The sequence below is a fragment of the Phascolarctos cinereus genome, unplaced genomic scaffold (assembly GCF_003287225.1).
Source record: "Phascolarctos cinereus isolate Bilbo 61053 unplaced genomic scaffold, phaCin_HiC Scaffold_5;HRSCAF=322, whole genome shotgun sequence".
Classification (NCBI taxonomy): Eukaryota; Metazoa; Chordata; class Mammalia; order Diprotodontia; family Phascolarctidae; genus Phascolarctos; species Phascolarctos cinereus.
In genome coordinates this window covers 246491050-246509406 of record NW_027555958.1, presented here as the reverse complement: position 1 = coordinate 246509406, position 18357 = coordinate 246491050, and the positions used below count along the sequence as shown (strand labels likewise).

Here is an 18357-nt window from a genome sequence, read left to right as displayed (position 1 = left end):
CTATGACAATCACAGGGCAGGGGTGGGGAGTGTGGTCTCTCTCTTAGTCATTGCTGGCAAGATTCTTGCCAGAGTCCTCCTTAATAGGTTGTTCCTTCACCTGGAAGATGGTCATCTACTCAAGAGCAAGTGTGGCTTGAGAAAAGCCAAGGAATGGTCAATGTAGTGTTTGCTGCCCAACAACTCCAGGAGAAATGCCAGGAGCAGAACAGAAGTCTGTACACAATGCTCCTGAGTCTGACCAAGACGTTTGATACTGTCAGGTCATGAGGGCTTGTGGAAGATCATGGCAAAATTTGGCTTCCTGGAAAAGTTTATGAGTATTGTACACCACTTCCATGCTGGCATGTTTGGGTTCTGGATAATGGACAATGCCCTCACAGTTTCCCAGTCATCAGTGGAATGAAGCAGGGCCATGTGCCTTCGATAAGGATGAAAATGGCATGAAGGTCAGCTATCGCACTGACAATAAATTATTTAACTTGAATAGATTATAAGCCAAGACTAAAGCGGAGGGAGCATTGGTGTGCAACTTTTTGTTTGCAAGATAATTATGCGCTGAGCATAGCCCCTGAGGCTGAGATACAAGAGTGTTGATTGATTCTCTGCTGCTTGTGCTAATTTTTGCCTGATAATCAACACCAAAAAACAAATTCTCCACCAGCCAGCACCATACCATCCATATGTAGAACCATCAGTTACAGCAAATGGAGAAATTTGGAATGCTGTGGATAAGTTCACTTACCTTGACAATATGCTTTCCAGGGATGTTCACATAGATGATGACGTTGACTCATGCATTGCCAGAGCTAGCTCAGTGTTTAGGAGGCTCTGAAGGAAAGTGTAGGAGGGAAGAGTTATAACCAAACTGAAGGTCTATAGAGCAAGCCTTTGTTGTATGCCTGTGAACCCTGGACAGTATGCCGGTACCATGCCAAGAAATGGAATCACTTCCATTTGAATTATCTTAGGAAGATTCTGAAGATCACCTGGCAAGATAAGGTACTGGACACTGAGGACTTTCTTAGCTGAACTGACAATCATTCAAACTCTACTTTGGGGAGTACAACCCTGATGGACTGGCCACATTATTCAAATGCCAAGTGTACATGTTTACCTAAAAGACTATTTTATGGAGAACTTGCAAAAGGGAAGCACTCACCTGGAGGTCAGAAGAAGTGATGTAAGGGTACTCTCAAGGTCTCTCTGAAGAACTTTGGAATTGATTGTGAGGCATGGGACATGTTGGCAAAGGACCACCCAGCATGGCATGCCTGCATCAAAGAAGGTGCTGTGCTTTATGAGCAAAACAGAATTTCAGTAGTTTAAAAGAAATGAGAGATATGCAACTTTAGAGACATCTCCACTCCAGATATTCATATGCACTATTTGTGCTCGACCTGTGGTAGAACCTTTCCAAGCTCATATTGGTCTGATCAGCCACAGTCGAACACACTGTATATTGACCCTGACATGGTGATGTCATTTTGGTTCTCTTCCAGCACAAAGGACAATAACCAAATAGAGTAGCAGCTTAGGTTAGGCCCTCCCCAAGGGACAACTCTCCTGTCCTTGCTTTTCCTCCTCAAAGTTAGGGGTGGCTTGGTCTCTGAGGGGGAGGCCAAACTGGGGGCAACCTGATTGAGATGGTTTTTGTTTTTCTAGCCAAGATTGCTAAAGGGATTTGGGTCTCATATTGTGGCTAGCATTCCTCAAGTGTCAGAATGGGGTAATCAACCACATCTGAAGGCCAGCTCACTTTCCCAGCTGCAGACTAATCCTATCACTTGAGATTAAGTAATGGGGAGGAGCTAATTAAAATGTCTACCAATTCGAATTGTCTTGCCTTTGCCAGGGGAGATCCAAATGATGTATTGTCCGGCTATCAGAAGGAAGACACACTTAAGTTCCCTCACTCTAGGTCTTTGGTTACGCAGAGAAGCCACTGTTCTAACTTATTGGTTATCGATAGCCTAACTAACAAATTGATCATGCTCAAGTTCCTGGCTTTTTGCTGAGGTGCCAGCATGACCTGTTTTACTAACAGTAGGTATCTTGCCCCAGAGAAAACTGCTATTGGATAAATTTTATACACTACAGTTTTGGGGGCTTGTCCAGGATTTTGGGATGAAAGCCAGGTCCCCCAGACCCCTTAGAAGAATTTCTTCCTTCTTTGGGCCCCATTGGACATTTTCCATCTGATAGGAGGGTTTTTCTTCTAGGGAATTGCTGCTGTGATCTGACTCTTCTCTGAAATCCAAGGTAAGGAGGCAAGTACCCCAGTGGGGATATTTCTTGAATTAAAAGTTGCAATGTTGTATATACACTTGGAAATAATTGGCAATAAAAACTTGGGTATGTTCCCTGGACTGCCTTTGAAGGGAATTGTTTCCTGCAAGTAAAATCTCTCCAAATAGGATTGGGAGATAATTAGGGGATCAACTTGAGTGTGCACCAAGTCTTTGATGTTTTCCAAATTTGAGAAACTGAGGGAGTCCTAGTTTCCTATCAGGAAAGTAAATATTATTTTTCTTCCATTGGTGCTCCCCAATATTTTTGGAGGAGTTGGGAATAATATTTCTATCTGGAGAGTTGCATTGTGATTGCTATCAGTGTTCCTTTTGCTTGGTAAATTAAGGAAGCTAGTGAGATATCACTATCTGGTCTCCTGGTTCGGATCCCTGGGGGAAGATGGAGTGAATTGATTTATATCCCAATATTGGGGTAAAGGGGATTTGTGTGAGTGTGTGTATATGAATGAGCATAAAGCAAGTTGCTTTGTTCCCTTATGGTCTGATTAGCCTCTCTCTCTCTCTCTCTCTCTCTCTCTCTCTCTCTCTCTCTCTCTCTCTCTCTCTCTGTCTCTGTCTCTCTCTCCCCCCTTCTCTGTGAATAATAGCAGCATGCTTGTTTTTCTTTTAATCACTGGTGCTGAGTGACAACACCCCTTTAATTTGTTTAAGGAGAGAGATCCGATCCCCCTTAATCTTGCCTTCCATTAATTTATAAACTGGGTCCTCAGGCATAGGACTGAACCCATTGACACTGACACTTAAGCGAGTATGGCACTATGAACCCTGTCTTAGAAAGCAAAGGTCAGTGGGGGAATCTTACATCTCCCCAGGAGGTTCCTTTTGTATCAGAAACACCGACATAACCCATGGGTTTTTTTTCTTAGCCAATAACTGGCCACCAGTTCTGGTGCTGAAAAACTGGCATCCAGTTTTTTTTATATCCTGAAAGGTCAGGAAGGGATTCCTGCTAGGAACTCTTGAGCCCCGATTAGATTCATAAACTGAGCATCAGGCCTGTGGCAAGGCTGTGGTCCTTCAGGAGGGTTTCCTGAAATGATTAAAACCTCAGCTAGTGCATTCTTGGAGCCTTTCTCCATAAGTATCCCTCCTAGATTGGAAATTGGGCCAGTAAAAATATTTTTAACTTCTCCAAGCAGAGGAGGTATTTTACCTAACAAAGGCTACCCACTAAAGCCTCAAACTACCTCATATTTGTCTGGTCTGTGGTTTTATGCTACTATGTGGTAATAATTGTAATTAGTTTTGAATACCTGGGAATGCCTCAACAAGCCCCTTGGAGAAATTGGAAAACCCTATGAACAGTAGCGGTGGGCTGTGGTCCACAGGGTCACAGAGTCAGACACAGCTGAACAAGCTACCTGAGTCATAATTCTTTGTCTTTGAATTTAATTCAGAAATTCAGCTGTCCTGTAATGAGTTAAGTTTAGAAATTCAGTTCTGCTAATCACTCTACTATTATTGCTTCAAGGAAATCTGTTACTCTTGAAAGAGACAGGTAGACATCAGGGAGGCAGGCCTAGTATCTTTATACCACTGAGCCATCCTTCAAAGATGTCTGATTTGTTATCCAAAGAAGTCTAGTCCACTATTTCTAACCTTGCAGGTGGACTCAAACAGTGAACATTTCTTAGTCACAGGAGGGTAGGAGGGGGAGTTGTTGCTAGCTCCTCCTTCCCAATTTCCAACCAATCAGGTTGTCTCCCCCCTCCCTCCATAACCATGTTATCTACTCTGTAACCAATTGCATTGTCTTCCCCACCTACCCAACTCTGTTCTTTTTTCTCTTGTACTTTCCAAAACAGGCTAGTAAGCCCTACCTCAGGGTCTTTGGTCACTGAGAGAGGCCATTGACTCACTTTTTGGTTACTGCTAGCCTAATTAATAAATTGATTATGCTCAGACCATTGTCCCTCAGTTTACCTTAATTTTCTAATGTAATAGTACAGTGCTTGGCACATAGTAGACCCTTAATAACTATTTATTGACTGACTGACCAGATTATTGGTTTTTTTTGGTAAAATTTTTTATTCATTTTAAACTTAAGTACAAAACAAGAAAAGAAAAAAAGAACATTGCCACGAACACAGCAGAACATAACAGGATTCAATATAAAACAATAAATTTCCATTATAAGAAAACCTGTATAATAAATATTACTCGTTTTCAAAGCTACCCACCTTTTCTTTGCTTCCTTGTAGGTTTTCTTTTGTTCTCTGCTGTGTACTTTTTTTTTCTCCCCCCCACCCTAAAGAAGGCTACAATTAAATGTAGATACACACACATGCACACACATACATAGATATCTATAAACATATATATGTACATATACACGCATATATGTAACACCATACTATGCATATTTCCACTTGTCATCTTTTTCTCTGAGGTGAACAGCATCTTCTTTGATAAATCTAAATCTTTCCATGTTTTTCTAAATCAGCTCATCATTTCCTACACTACAGCAATATTCCAACCTAATCACACCCTGAGAGACTGTTTATGAAAGTTTTTTCCCCTCAATTTTCTGCATTCCTTCTATTCCTGGCTACATTGTTTTTATTTATACAAGCAAATTATTGCTAAAAGTCAGTTGTTGTTTAATTGTTTTTCAGTGGTCTCTGATCCTCCGTGACCTTATTTGAGGTTTTCTTGGCAAAGATACTGGAGTGGTTTGCCAATTTCTTCTCCAGCTCGCTTTAAAGATGAAGAAACTGAGACAAACAGGGTTAAGTGACTTGCCCAGGGTCAGACATCTGGTAAGTATCTGAAGCCAGATTTGAAGTCAGGAAATCTTCCTGACTTCAGGCACAGTGTTCTATACATTACGCCACCTAGTTGAAAGTCAGTACTGAAAGTCAATACTAAATTCATGTTATAACAATTATTCACTGTTATAATAATCTTCTGTTTCTATGGAGTTTGAGGCAAAAGGACAGGGGTGACAAAGAAGAGCATGTACCCTGTTCAAAGAAGAGGATGAATCATTCCAGAGCAAAAGACTGTATTTTGTGGTAGAGTATCTACCACTTCCAGGACAAAACCTGGGCCAAACAAATAACTTTGTCCCGGTGACCTGGGTAGCTCCCCAAGACTATAGAACAGTTACCCCTCTACATTGTTAGAGGGAATTTCCTCATGGAAGTTCCCTATACCAATGAATGTACAGGTTCATACTTAAAAAAAAAATCCCAAACTGGCTTAAAATTGGTAAGGAGGTAAATATTCCATAGTGTGTATAGTTCCCAATGGAGGGATAGTCAAGGAATATGGACAGACATTTCATGGTCAAGGAAACACAAACTATAAATAATTTCTCAAAAAACCCCCACTGAATCATTAACCAAAGAAATGAAAATTAAAATAAATTTGAGTTGCTTCCACACATCCATTAGAAATAATTTTAAAAAACCCAATGCTTGCCGAGTTGTGGAGAGACATTTATACTAATACACTGCTGGTTGAAAATGTGTGGAATCTTTATGGAGAATGAACTGGTAACATAATGTAGAAGTTATAAAAATTATATTCTTTGACATGTATGTCCCATTTTCGATGATCGATATCCTCAGAATATAAAAATAACAGAAAGAGTTCTCTGCTCAGAGATGGTTACAGCAGCATTATTTGTAATTTTCAAAAACAATGGAAATAACCTTTAATGCCTAATAATTGGGGGAATGAGTAAGTAAATTTTATTATATCAATGCTGTAGAATACTGTAACACATTTAAGAGTGATAAATGTAAGGAATATAAAAACACATTGAAAAAACACTGATGAGATGATGCAAAGAAAATAGAACCATAAGAATAGAGTATATTCTAAGTCTATATGAAGGGAAAAATGGACATAAGAATATATGTTCATGGGGCAGCTAGGTGGTGCAGTGGATAGAGCACTAGCCTTGGAGTCAGGAAGACCTGAGTTCAAAGCCAGCCTCAGACACATAATACTTCCTAGTTGTGTGACTCTGGGCAAGTCACTTAACCCCAGTTGCCTCACAAAATATATATATATATTCATGAGTAGGTAATGAAAGCTGAGGAGGAGACAGAGGGAACAACTGATAAATGGCTATAGACCTTTTTACATGTTGACATTTATTTTTCTAAATGTGAATATTTGTATGAAATATTAATTGTTGATTTTATCAAGGTTTTATTGATGTTTAAAATTAAGTTCATAATAAATTATTAAAATATGTGAAGAAATAAAGATCATTTGTCATTTCTCAGTATAAAGGAGTATATCAAACCCCTTCCCACCATCTTGGCTGGGAAGCAAACCCAGTGTATCTACGTGGGACAAGAAGGAATCCTGTGGTTGGGAAGGGGCCTTAGGGTATAGGGAGGGGACATTCCTTACTCCACACCCTCTCTAGTGACTCCAGTCGTGAATGTGACCCACCGTGATGAAAGGGTCACTTGGAGGTGCCAGGCCTGTGGCTTCTTCCCTCCAGAGACCTCAATGACTTGGTTCAGAGATGAGGAAGAAGAAATTCAGGACGTGGAATATGTGGTGACATGACCGGCAGGAGGTGGAAGCTTCCAGAAGTGGATGTCTGTAAACGTTCTCTAGGGAGAGCAGTGGAGGTACTCCTGCCGTGTGCAATCCCCGGGGGCTGAATGAATCCCTCAGCCTGAAATGGGGTAAGATAATAGGTGGAAGGTAAGAGGGACACAGGGGATATGGAGGACCAGGACCATTCCTAGGGGTGCAAAGCAGGAAAACAAAACTTTCTGCCACATCAACATTTGTACCCAGGCAAAATATAGTAAAAATGAACTTTGGGGACAGCTTTGAAAGAAAAAAGATAAGTCACAAAAGGAATGTGTGGGTAGGGGCATTTGTAATGACTTGAACCATGATGTAAATTATGTGTTGGTGCTCAGTCTAAGTTTAGAGACTCCTTTAATGTAGCAGTGTAATATGGTGGCTTTGCCAGAAGTCTCCCCTACCTTGGGAGTAGCTAAATAGTTGGGGACAGTTGTCAGTTTGAATTTAAGGGAGTGAAGAGCTCTTAGTTCATGCCAGTGCCTATGAGCAAGGAGGACAGGGTCTGTACTGTAGTGGAGATAGTGTTACACCAAGTTAGCAGACCTCAGTTCTAGTCCCCACTTTGCCATTGTCTGAAAGGTCTGTACTACTGTAGTGGAGATAGTGTTACACCAAGTTAGCAGACCTCAGTTCTAGGCCCCACTTTGCCATTGTCTGACTGTGATCTTTGGAAACTCACTGTCTCCTTCCCTGGATAGTGATTGGCTCCTCTATAAAATCAGGGGAGTGGATTAGAAGGATGGTCTTTTAGTTCTTTCAGGAATCAGCATTGACATTCCATGATTCTAGCTCAGGTCCTGTCAGTCAATTATGAACAGAACCACAAAATTTTGCTTCCAGGGCAAGAGGCACAAACCTCACCTGTGACTGTGTCACCATCACAAAACAGGACCTCAGTGGAGGGGGGTGGAGATGATAGAGGGGTTGATGTTGTTCAGTCAGTTCCGAATCTTTGTGACCCCATTTGGGGTTTTCTGGGCAAAGATCCTGGAGTGATTTGTCATTTCCTTCTCCAACTCATTTTACAGATGAAGAAAATGAAGCAAATAGAGTGAAGTGACTTGCCCAGAGTCACATAGCTAGTAAATGTGTGAGGCTGGATTTGAATTCAGGAAGATGAGTCTTCCCGACTCCAGGCCAGGAACTTTATCCACTGGGCCTCCTAGCTGCCCTTTTGACAGCTTCCTATTTGTGTCCACATGGGTCTCCCTAGATGTGGCTATCAGGGAGGCAAGAACAGCTATCTTCTCCCTTTAACCTTCTCCAGGGGGTACTTTGATTCCCTCTGGGGGATGGGAGCAGCAGGTTGGGCACAGAAACTTGGCTATTCTGCTATCTCAGAGGTGCTACCGAGCCAGAATTATATCTATCTGTTCCCTAAGGGAAGCAATTTTTTGGTTTAGGCTAAGCTCCTGATTACTATTTCTTAACAGGCAAGGAGGGCCCCAAGCTTCATATCCCAGGCTTGACCTTCCCACCAGATACTGGTTCTACAATGAACACACATAGAAAATAAAACCACTTATCCAAGTCGATAGCAAAACAGAAATCAGAGAAAGTATACATAAGGAGAATATATATCACAATGCTCAGAGTACATGAGCTCTCCCTTTGGGAGAAAGAACTCAGCTCAACTAAGAGAGAAAATCCCAGATCTCACTCAGGAGGAAATTCCCTGAAGTCCCTAGTATAGCAAGCTGTGGGTAGGGGCATGGTAGGGACCGCTAGCTTCTTTCATGTTGACTTCTTCCCAGAGTCTCTCTCCTTTCAGCAACCTGAAGAGAGGTTGAAAATCATGCACTTTTTCTCTCAAAGCTAAAAGCTGAATGAGTCAGGATATCTGATATTGAGATATCAACCTCAACCAAATGAGGAGAAAGTCCCATTCAACTGGCCCTTTTAGTCAAGTAACACTATTTTAACTAATAATTGTTGCTAAATAGGTGCTACAGTTTGTTATAGCTAGGCTGTTGGAGGCCTGCAAATAAATTCCACATGCTGATATATATTTTCTCCCTAGATTTGGCTCTGGCTAATTAATACATAATTGAGGGCCCGAGGCAGTGCCAGGAAAACCAGCAGGATTAGCTGACTGTAAGAAATCTTTGGAGGGATTTTTGAACTAGAAATGGAATTGATTTTATGGGTGGAGGAAGGAGTAGGAATATTGCCTAGTTATGGGTGATTTGCTGTATCCCTGGAAGGCATGCCCTTGGGCAGGACTTCAGGAGCTTCTGTACTGTAACAAGGAGATGAGGACAGGGGGCTAAGTCCTGGAAGCAGAGCTAAGGTAGCTCACTTCACCTCATCTCTTTCCAGCTTCTCACCTCCCAGAGCTGCCACCATTTCCTCACCTGCAGGGTTCGGAGGCTTCCCTGCCCGCCTTCCCATTTGTGGGACTCATCATTAGCCTACTAGTTGATGTCTTGTTCTTAGAGATCATCAGAATGGTGACCTGGTAGAAGAAGTAGCAGGCAAAGATGGGAGGGAGAGAGGCTAAAGTAGGGGTGCTTACAACATGTCTTCTACATTCTTTCTGTCCTCCCCTTTCTTTCCCCCAGGGTCTCTTGCAGGGTTTGGAGTAAGCATGAAGTCTCAGCAGGGATATCAGAAAATGGCTTGTTACATATTTTTTCTCAACAGGAACCAATGGGACCTTCAAAATAGTCGCTCTATCTAGTACCCCCATGACCATGTCCTCTTCCTGCACTTCTTTCCTTTACAATGACTATTTCCTGGGACTTCACCTCCTCTCCTAGTGAATACATTTTTTCCATTTCCCTGGTGACAGATTTCTTATCCCCACCTTGAGGTTTGAAGTAGCTACTCATCTGTCTCCTCTCTGACACTCCCCCCATATCATTTCTCTGATCAGATTTCATTTCCCCCCACTGTGACTTTATCCCTATTTTCTCAGCTCCTATCTTCTATCACTGAAGTGACCCCTATATCCTCCCCTGTGTTATCTTCTCTCCTCCTTCCCGCGCCCCCCCTTCCCCCAAACAACTTTTGACGTGTGGTATCAGTCATTCATCAAGTCTCTCTCTATATCTGATTGCCCACACCTCCCAAGGCTGAGGCAAGACATTAGCTCTGGGATTGCAGCCTGTCTTTGGACTCATATATCAGTTCACCTGTGGATTAGTCACAATTTTTATGATTCACAGGTTTTAGGTTCTCCAGATTATAATTACAGCAGAGTGCCTGAGACTGTTTTTCTCACTTCTTGTGTCCACAGCTGTAGGAATGGAGGCTGAGAGACTGGGTGGGTGGGAAGAGGGATTGAATGGAGAATGTTTCAGCTGTATCTGGAGCTCAGATCTTCCCTCCCTCACAGCCAGCAGGGGCATCCTGTTGTTCCCTCTTTCTGAACAAGGTATGGAAAATCCTTTTCTCCATTTAAAAAAAAAACTATGTAAATGGTTGAGTTTTTCATGTATTTCCTGTCTTCCCTACCAGATTATTTTTTGTGTGTCTCCCCTTGTCCATGCTGAGCACAGATGCTTAATAAATTCTTCCTGTCCTAACACATGAATGTTTGAGCCCTGTTTTTCTAACCTGATCACCTTATGACCTTCATCAGACGGACAGAGGTTAATATAGCATGGTGAATGAAGAGCCAGGCTTAAAATCAAGATAACTTGGGTTTAAATCCTGCCTCTGATGCTTATTAGCTCTGTGAACATGAGCACCTAAATTTGCAAAACCTCAGTTTCCTCATCTGTAAAATGAAGATGTTGCACCTGATGACCTCTAAGATCCCATCCCACTCTAAATCTGTTTCTAAGTTTCTCAAAGCAGAAGAGATGGGCATTTGTGGAAATGGAGACTGAAGAGTAGAAACAGGGTAAACCTCAGTTACAAGATCCCAAGCTACTGCTTGACTTAAAACAGAAAACCAAAAACCTTAGTGCATGAGGACAAGCTTGAGGGAATGTGGCTTTGGGGACCAGTTGGGAATAGGAGTGACTTAGGAAGAGATGCTCCCCTATCAGAGAAGTGGATGTCACCTTATCTCTTTGGGCCTCATTTCCCTTATCTATTAAATAAGTGCATTCAGCTAGACAGTCTCTAAGATTCCTTTCATCTCTGACATTCCCTGGTTCTCAGTTGCTGAATTCCTCCAATTTTTTTTGTGGCAGAAACTCCGGCATGATTTTTTTTTTTCTCCAGCACAAAAGTCAGGGCCTTGAGGTCTGGCAGCCACAGGAGGGCAGAAGAGGTACATAGAGGAAATACCTGGGAATTGGCCTCATTCACTGAAAAGGTGTGGTGTGTTTATGCATTTAAGTTCAGTCAACTTTTCATGATCCCATATTTGGGGTTTTCATGGCAAAGATACTAGAGCGGTCTGCCACTTCCTCTTCCAGCTCATTTTACAGATGAAGAAACTGACTTGAATAGGGTTAAGTGGCTTCCCCAGGGTCATACAGCTAGTAAATGTCTGAGGCCAGATTTGAACTCAGGAAGATGAGTCTGCCTGATTCCAAGCCCAGCACTCTATCAAGTGCACCACCTAACTGCCCTGTAATAAACACTACATAAATGCTAAGCTATTATTATTATTATTATTCATAGCAGCTAATTAATTAATATCTTTTGGGTTGATAGAGGCTCCCACAGAGATACTAGACTAATCCAAGGAAATGATTTTAAGTTGCTTTAATCAATACTCTATTTCAGAAAATCCTCATTTCTTCCTGACTGAATAATATGAACATGAACTTATAAAACAGATATTTGGAACCCGAGATTTGTGACCAAGAGAACTAAAAGATGAAACCTCTGAAGGACTTTTTTCAAATTACACACAGAGTAGTAGAAAGTTAGTAAATTCACAGAATGTTCTTATCCTAATTGATGACTCAGACAGGAAACAGGTGAGAATTTTGTAGTAACACTGATCATTTCATTTGGGTCACTTTCTCTTCCTTAACTTACCCCCATTAGCTTCCTTTAAAAAAAAATGTCCTTGGATTTGACTTTTCATCTTCAGGCATCTCTCAGCCTTCCTACCTTTCTGCTTATTCTCTAACTTCCCCCCTCCCCCCACAAGTCTTCTCCTTTGTCCTTGACCTTCAATTTCTTGCTTTCATCCTATTTTTTGTTCTTTTATACATCATGCTCTTTTCTTGTTCTGTTTCCTTCTCCTTGTCCACTTTAGCCTTCCCATCTTCCCTTTCTTCCTCTTCAAGGAGAACTTCATTTCTTTCCTTGGTTTTATTTTTGCTGGCTTCCCCCCCATTTTCCTGGAAGCATTCCTCTTCAAAATAGTAGATTTTTTCTTCTCCTAAGTCAATGCCATCTTCAATTGTTCCTTGTAACCAGATATCTCCGTGGATTGTATTTGGGGTATTTTTAGCCAAGTAACCTGAAAATTTAATAAAGCAAATAATGTGAAATATTTCTTCTCTCCTTTCATTTTTTTTTTTTTGTGAAATTGAATCCCCATGCTTCTACCTTATACCTGAGGATACAACTTGAGATCTTGATGGCAATTGGGGGGCAGCTGGTGACACACTATAGAGAGTGCTAGGCCTGGAGTTAGAAAGATCTGAGTTCAAATGTGTACTCACATACTTACTGTGTGACCCTGGGCAAGTCATTTAAGCTGTTTGCCTCAGTTTTCTCAACTGTAAATCGGGGGATCGTAATAACACCTATCTCACAGCATTGTTGTGAGGATCAAATGAGGTAATAAAAAAAGTGCTTAGCTCAGTGCTTGGCACGTAGGAGGCACCATACAAATCCTTATTCCCTTTCCCCCTTTCAGTACTATAGGACTCAATTTCTCTAGATCAAAAGACTTAGAGTCTTTGACAGTAGCTGGTGTTCTCATAATCTTCTCATTGTTCTCGGGCTTCAGCCCCCACCTAGTTATGGAAGTTCTGTCTTTTTTGGCCAAACATTATCCTTGACTGAGATGAAAGAGAGATAGGGAGAGGGAGCGCTTTCTAGTCCTTGTAACTCCTGAATTGGGTGGCCACGAAGACAACGAAATTACTATTAAGATAAAGAACTTGAATTTGCTGTTGTCGGGGATAGCGCTTTAAAGAAAAACCCTTCTTCCCCCTAAAAAAATCCAAATAAAACAGGTGTAACCACAGAGAAATCAGAAGTGGTTGCTGGGTACAAGAACAACACAGGTCCTAGGGAAACTTTAAGGGGAAAACATTAGAAATGGGAATCCCACTAACACTGATTTCTCCTCTGCCACCCCAGCCAACCCCCAACCCATATCAGCAACACAGCAGTGAGGTGGAGACATTTAATGTTGTTGGCTTTGATGAGGCAGCCCTGGGTCATAGGGTGGCATCAGAAGCTTCTCACTCCAATTCACCCTGAAAAGGGTAGGGTAGAAGCTCCTGTGCCCTTTCCCTTTCGGTAGCTACTTCTTAAGAATGAGACTATCAAGTGTAATGAGAATCATCCTGGCGAGGTGAAAAACATACTGATTTACTGTCAGAGGAGCTCTCTCTATTAAAATGTACCTCCAATACTTTACTACTCGTGTGATTTTTTTGGCCAAGTCACTCAAATACCCCCTCCCTCTGGTGCCTTAGTTTCTTCATCTGTAAAATCTGTGAAGTAGGATTAGATAGTTTCTCTAAGGTCACTTAAATCCATGAACCCAAGATCTCATTTTAACTAAACTTCATTATTGTCCTTCATCTTCTCCCTCTTGTTTTACTCCCTCCCCTTCCTCTCTTCTATATTTATTTCAGAATATCCTCCAATTTTTTCTTTTTTTTTTTTTTTACTGACAGACCACCTTATAATGGATGAGATCCATAAGGCCTTCTGTGAGTTCCATTAGAGGGGTAGGGATAGGGGTACTTCAGGGGTCTTTCTTCATGGTAATCACACAATCTACAGAATCAACAATAATTTAGGGCAATCTTGGATTAAAGAGAGACATGAGAAGCTGAGTCTTAAGCCCTGAACCTCAGAAAAGAAAAACAGAAAGGATAGAAAAAGATCTGTAGAAGGACCTGAAGACATTTAATGGAGAAATAGATAAGGAACTTACCTGGAGGAACTCCAGTTAAAAGACAAATGCATAGAGAGACACCAATGTAGGCTGTCTAGCCCAAGGAAAACAGAGCTATCACTAATGACTTTCCAGGGGAGCACATGCAAAAGGGGAATTCCTGTGTTGTTACATGTCAGCTTTAGTGCATGGAGGGGTTGAGGAGAGATTCAACATATCCTGTTGTTAGCTCTGTTAAGAGTTAGTTCTGTTTCCTATCAGAAACCTTGTCTTCTTTTTATTTTTAAAGTTATTTTGTGGAGTGTTTCACTTCTCCCAGTCATTAAGTTATGAGGATGTGGGGTGTAAGAGAGGTAGAAGATTGCAGGGGAAAGAGTCTGAGGTCTAGTTTAGATCCCAGCTCTGTTATTTCTTAGCTGTATGACCTTGGATAAATCACTTAACTTATAGGCCTCTTTTTATTCATTCTTAAAATGAAGGGATTACACTTAGGTGATCTTGAAGATAACTTACAGATTTAGATCCTGTGGCCCTGTAAGACTGACCCTTAACTGGAAAGCAAGAGAAATGAGAGTTTCAAACCTCTCCCCTCCCCTTCCACCTTCTGCATCTTACAAGAAACGGCAGACCAGAGAATGCTCTCTCCTACCTCCCCTACCCAGTAATTCCCACATCCACACATACATCTCAGGAGATCAAAGGATACTAATAAGGAAGAATATTTACAGCAGTTTCCTGAAGAATCAGCTGAAAAAGGAATAGAGAAATCCATGAGAATTATTTGGCACAAGAACCAAGTTCCCCCAACACATTTTTTGGAGTGTCTGAAATGGGACTCCTCTGTCCTGCTGCTTCCACGCTCCTTAGTTACAGTGCAATTACGTGGTTGATCAGTTAGAAACAAGAACAGCAACAAGGGGCAGCTAGGTGGCGCAGTGGATAGAGCACTAGCCTTGGATTCAGGAGGACCTGAGTTCAAACGCAGCCTCAGACACATAACACTTACTAGCTGTGTGACTCTGGGCAAGTCACTTAACCCCATTGCCTAGCCAAAAAAAAAGAAAGAAAGAAAAGAAAAAAAAATCTAAGAACAGCAACAACAATAAACCAACAAAGCAAACCAAACACTTATTAAGGACCTACTATGTACCAGGTACTATGCTAAGCAGTGGGAGTACAAAGAAAGGCAAAAGATGGTCCTTACTCTCAAGGAGTTCATAGTCTAATGGAGAGATAACATTTGAACAGCTGTGTACAAAGAGACAGACAGTGTGGGAAAATGTGGGGAGAACTTCTGAAGGAAGGCACTAAGATTAAAGACTGGGAAAGACTTCTTGGTAAAGGTAAGACTTTACCTGAGACTTGAAGGAAGCCAGGAGGCAGGGAGACATGGGGAGAGAGTTCCAGGGATGGGGGACAGCTAGTGAAAAGGCTCATAGTTGGAGATGGAGTGTAGCATTCAAAGCAAGGAGTATGGGATCACTGGATTACAGAATCTGTGGAGGGGAGTAAAGTATGAGAATACTGGAAAGGTAGGGCTTAAAGCTAAAAAGAGGATTTTATGTTTGATCCTGGAAGTAACAGGGAGCCACTGGAGTTTACTGAGTAGGGAGAAGTGTGTGTGTGTGTATGTGTGTGTGTGTATGCTTTAAGTCAGACCTATGCTTTAAGTCAGACCTGTGCTTTAAGATCACTTTGGGAGCATCTGAATGCTTGCTGGTTGAGGGTAGGGGGTGGGGAGCAGCAGAGGAGCTGAGTGGCTGATCCAAGGCCATTTCCCCTCCCTCTCCTCCCTTTCCTTTTTTTTTCCTCTTCCCTTCCTGGCCTGGCCTGGCTCCAATGGGTGCCCAGGTGGTATATATCTGCCTGCTAAAATTGGGAAGAGGAAAATAACTTTTTGAGTAATAAAGATGCCTTTTCAAGAGCCACCTAAACATGATGATGTCACTGGTTCCATGAAAGGTGAAAGGAGAAATCTTTTTGGAAAAAGATTCAGATGAAGAAGAGGATTTTTTTCCTAAGGGGCCCATGTGGCCCAAAATTTGGACCTTGGAACAACAAAATTAGGCCAGTACAGAATCAGGTGGATGAAGTAATTGATGTCATTGGAGAGAAGGCCTTCATGGCTTTGTTGTTATTCTTTTGCTGATGATTATCATTTCTATTGTTCTTGATTCGTCAGCGACCAGAGATCTACAACAAAACAAGTCTGGGAAAATTAAAAAAAAAGAAGATTGCTACACAATTTAATGAAATTTGTATATGACTTTCAAAATTTTTTTTTCACAAGAAGTAAAAAGAGACAAGTGTCCAATTCGAATTGGAACATCAGTTCCCGATTGGCCTCCTTCCCTTCACCAAAATATGCTTTCATTAATTTATTTTTAAAACAGAAACATCTATTTTACCATCTTCTAGGAGTCTAATTTGAAACTAGATTTTTGCCAATACATTATTTACATATAGAGTTAAATGATATGATATTTATAATTAACACAATTTCTTACTGTAAACTAGAGAGGTGGGGATTATCGCATTAAGTTTAGGGATAGGGTGGGAGTTAAGAAGTATGTGTAGAGAGATGAAACATTATGTAAAAAGGGATGGTAACCATTCAGTTAATGATTATAAAATGTATAATTGTTCTCGTGTAAAAATTAGGTCTTGGAAATTGTTTCCATATGTTTATGGAGAAACCAATGTTTTCAATACTGCTACTTTCAACTGTGACTAAAGACATTCCAGTAAACCTATTTTGCTTGTATGTGAATTTGTGACAATTTTTTTTTTAAACTTTGGGGCTATAGTCGTGTATTCTCATCAATCTTAAATCACAGTCTGGCACGATTAAGGCAGGAAATGAGATTGAAGGAAAGGAAAGCATCAGTGGAGTGTTTGGGAATAATGACTCCTACTTATGTAGGGCACATTGCAATAGACATCAGCCAACTTTCATTTCTCTTCAGTAATAGGAGAGAAATTAAGAGATCATGAATAAAGGAAATCCATTTGTTCCAATATTTGCCCTCAACAAAACCTCTTTCCAGAGCAGCTAACAAGTAACAAAAATCAGCTGCTTTGGGTTTGACAGCCTCTCCCTGGTTACCATCTGTCCTCTGGTAGGAGTGCTAATTTGCCATGAGACAGCCAAAAGACAATCAACAGGACATGGGAGAAGCCCCCAGGAAACTGAGTAATCCACAAATGGGATTATTTGGTCCTGAAAAATCATATTCTGGCTAATGCTGAAAGTTTAACATATTTCTTGACCTATTTTAACTTAATAAATAATTAAAGGGGAAAAAAGGCTCACTTTGTCCAATGAGTGTAGGATGGACCAGAATGGGAAGAGACTTCAGGCAGGTAGGCCAGTCAACAGGCTACTGCAGAAGTCTAGATTCAAGGTGATAAAGGTCTATACTAGTGTAGTGGCAATGTCAGAAGAGGGAAGGGGCTGTATTCAAGAGATATTTTGAAGGTAGAAGCAACAGGACTTGGCAGCAAATTGGATATGGGGAGTGAGAAAGAGTGAGAAGCTAAAGATGACACTGAGGTGGTGAGCCTGGGCAACTGGGAGGATGGTGGTGTCCTTGAATAGTGATGTTAGGAAGAGGGGTGGCCTTTGGGGGAAAAGATAATGAGTTCAAATTTTAAACGTGTTAAGTTAAAATATCTATGGAGCAAACAGTTCAAGATGTCCAGTAGGCGGTTGGGTATGTAAGACTAGATATTAGGAGGCAGGTTATGGCTGGATAAATAGATTTGAGAATCACCAGCATAGAGATGATAAGTGAATTTATGGGAACCAATGAGATCCCTAAATAAAATAGTACAGAGGGAGAAGAGAAGGCAGCTAGGTGGTACAGTAGATAGAGCACTGGACTTAGAGTCAGGAAGATTCATCTTCATGAGTTCAAATGTGGCCGCAGATACTTATTAGCTGTGTGACCCTGGGTAAGTCACTTAGCCCTATTTGCCTCAGTTCTTTGTTTGTAAAATGAGCTAGAGAAGAAAATGGCAAACCGTTAAAGTATCTTTGCCAAGAAAACCCCCAAAAAGGGTAACAAAGAGTTGGACACAACTGGAATAACTCAACAACAACCTTCATAGTCAAATCCCAAAACTTTTTGTTTTGGGGGCAGCTAGGTGGTGCAATGCATAGAGTGACAGGCTAGAGTCTGGAAGACTCATCTTCCTGAGTTCAAATCTGGCCTCACACTTCTTAGATGTGTGACCCTGGGCAAGTTACTTAACCCTGTTTGCCTCAGTTTCCTCATCTGTAAAGCGAGCTGGAGAAGGAAATGGCAAACCACTCCAGTAACTTTGTCAAGAAAACTCCGAAAAGGGGTCACAAAGAGTCATACACAACTAAAAATAACTGAAAAGAAGAGAAGAGGGCCCAGACAGAGCCTTGAGGGACACCCACAATTAGTGGGTGAGATTTGGATGAAGATCCAGCGAAAGAGACTGAGAAGGAGCAACCAAAAAGGAGAA

At 41.3% G+C, this 18357-nt stretch overlaps 1 protein-coding gene across 1 annotated transcript in view; it reads right to left on the bottom strand.

Moving 5' to 3' along the window:
* Nucleotides 1-11519: 11519 nt before the first annotated feature.
* The window catches only part of LOC110199364 (uncharacterized), a 42961-nt gene continuing 36123 nt past the window's right edge, over nt 11520-18357 (bottom strand). Inside the window, exons 8-9 of the mRNA XM_078155690.1 lie at nt 14590-14610; nt 11520-12243 (exon numbers count right to left, since the gene is read on the bottom strand). Of these exons, the coding sequence (XP_078011816.1) occupies nt 11951-12243; nt 14590-14610 (314 nt within the window). The 3' untranslated portion in view covers nt 11520-11950. The remainder of the gene's footprint in view (nt 12244-14589; nt 14611-18357) is intronic.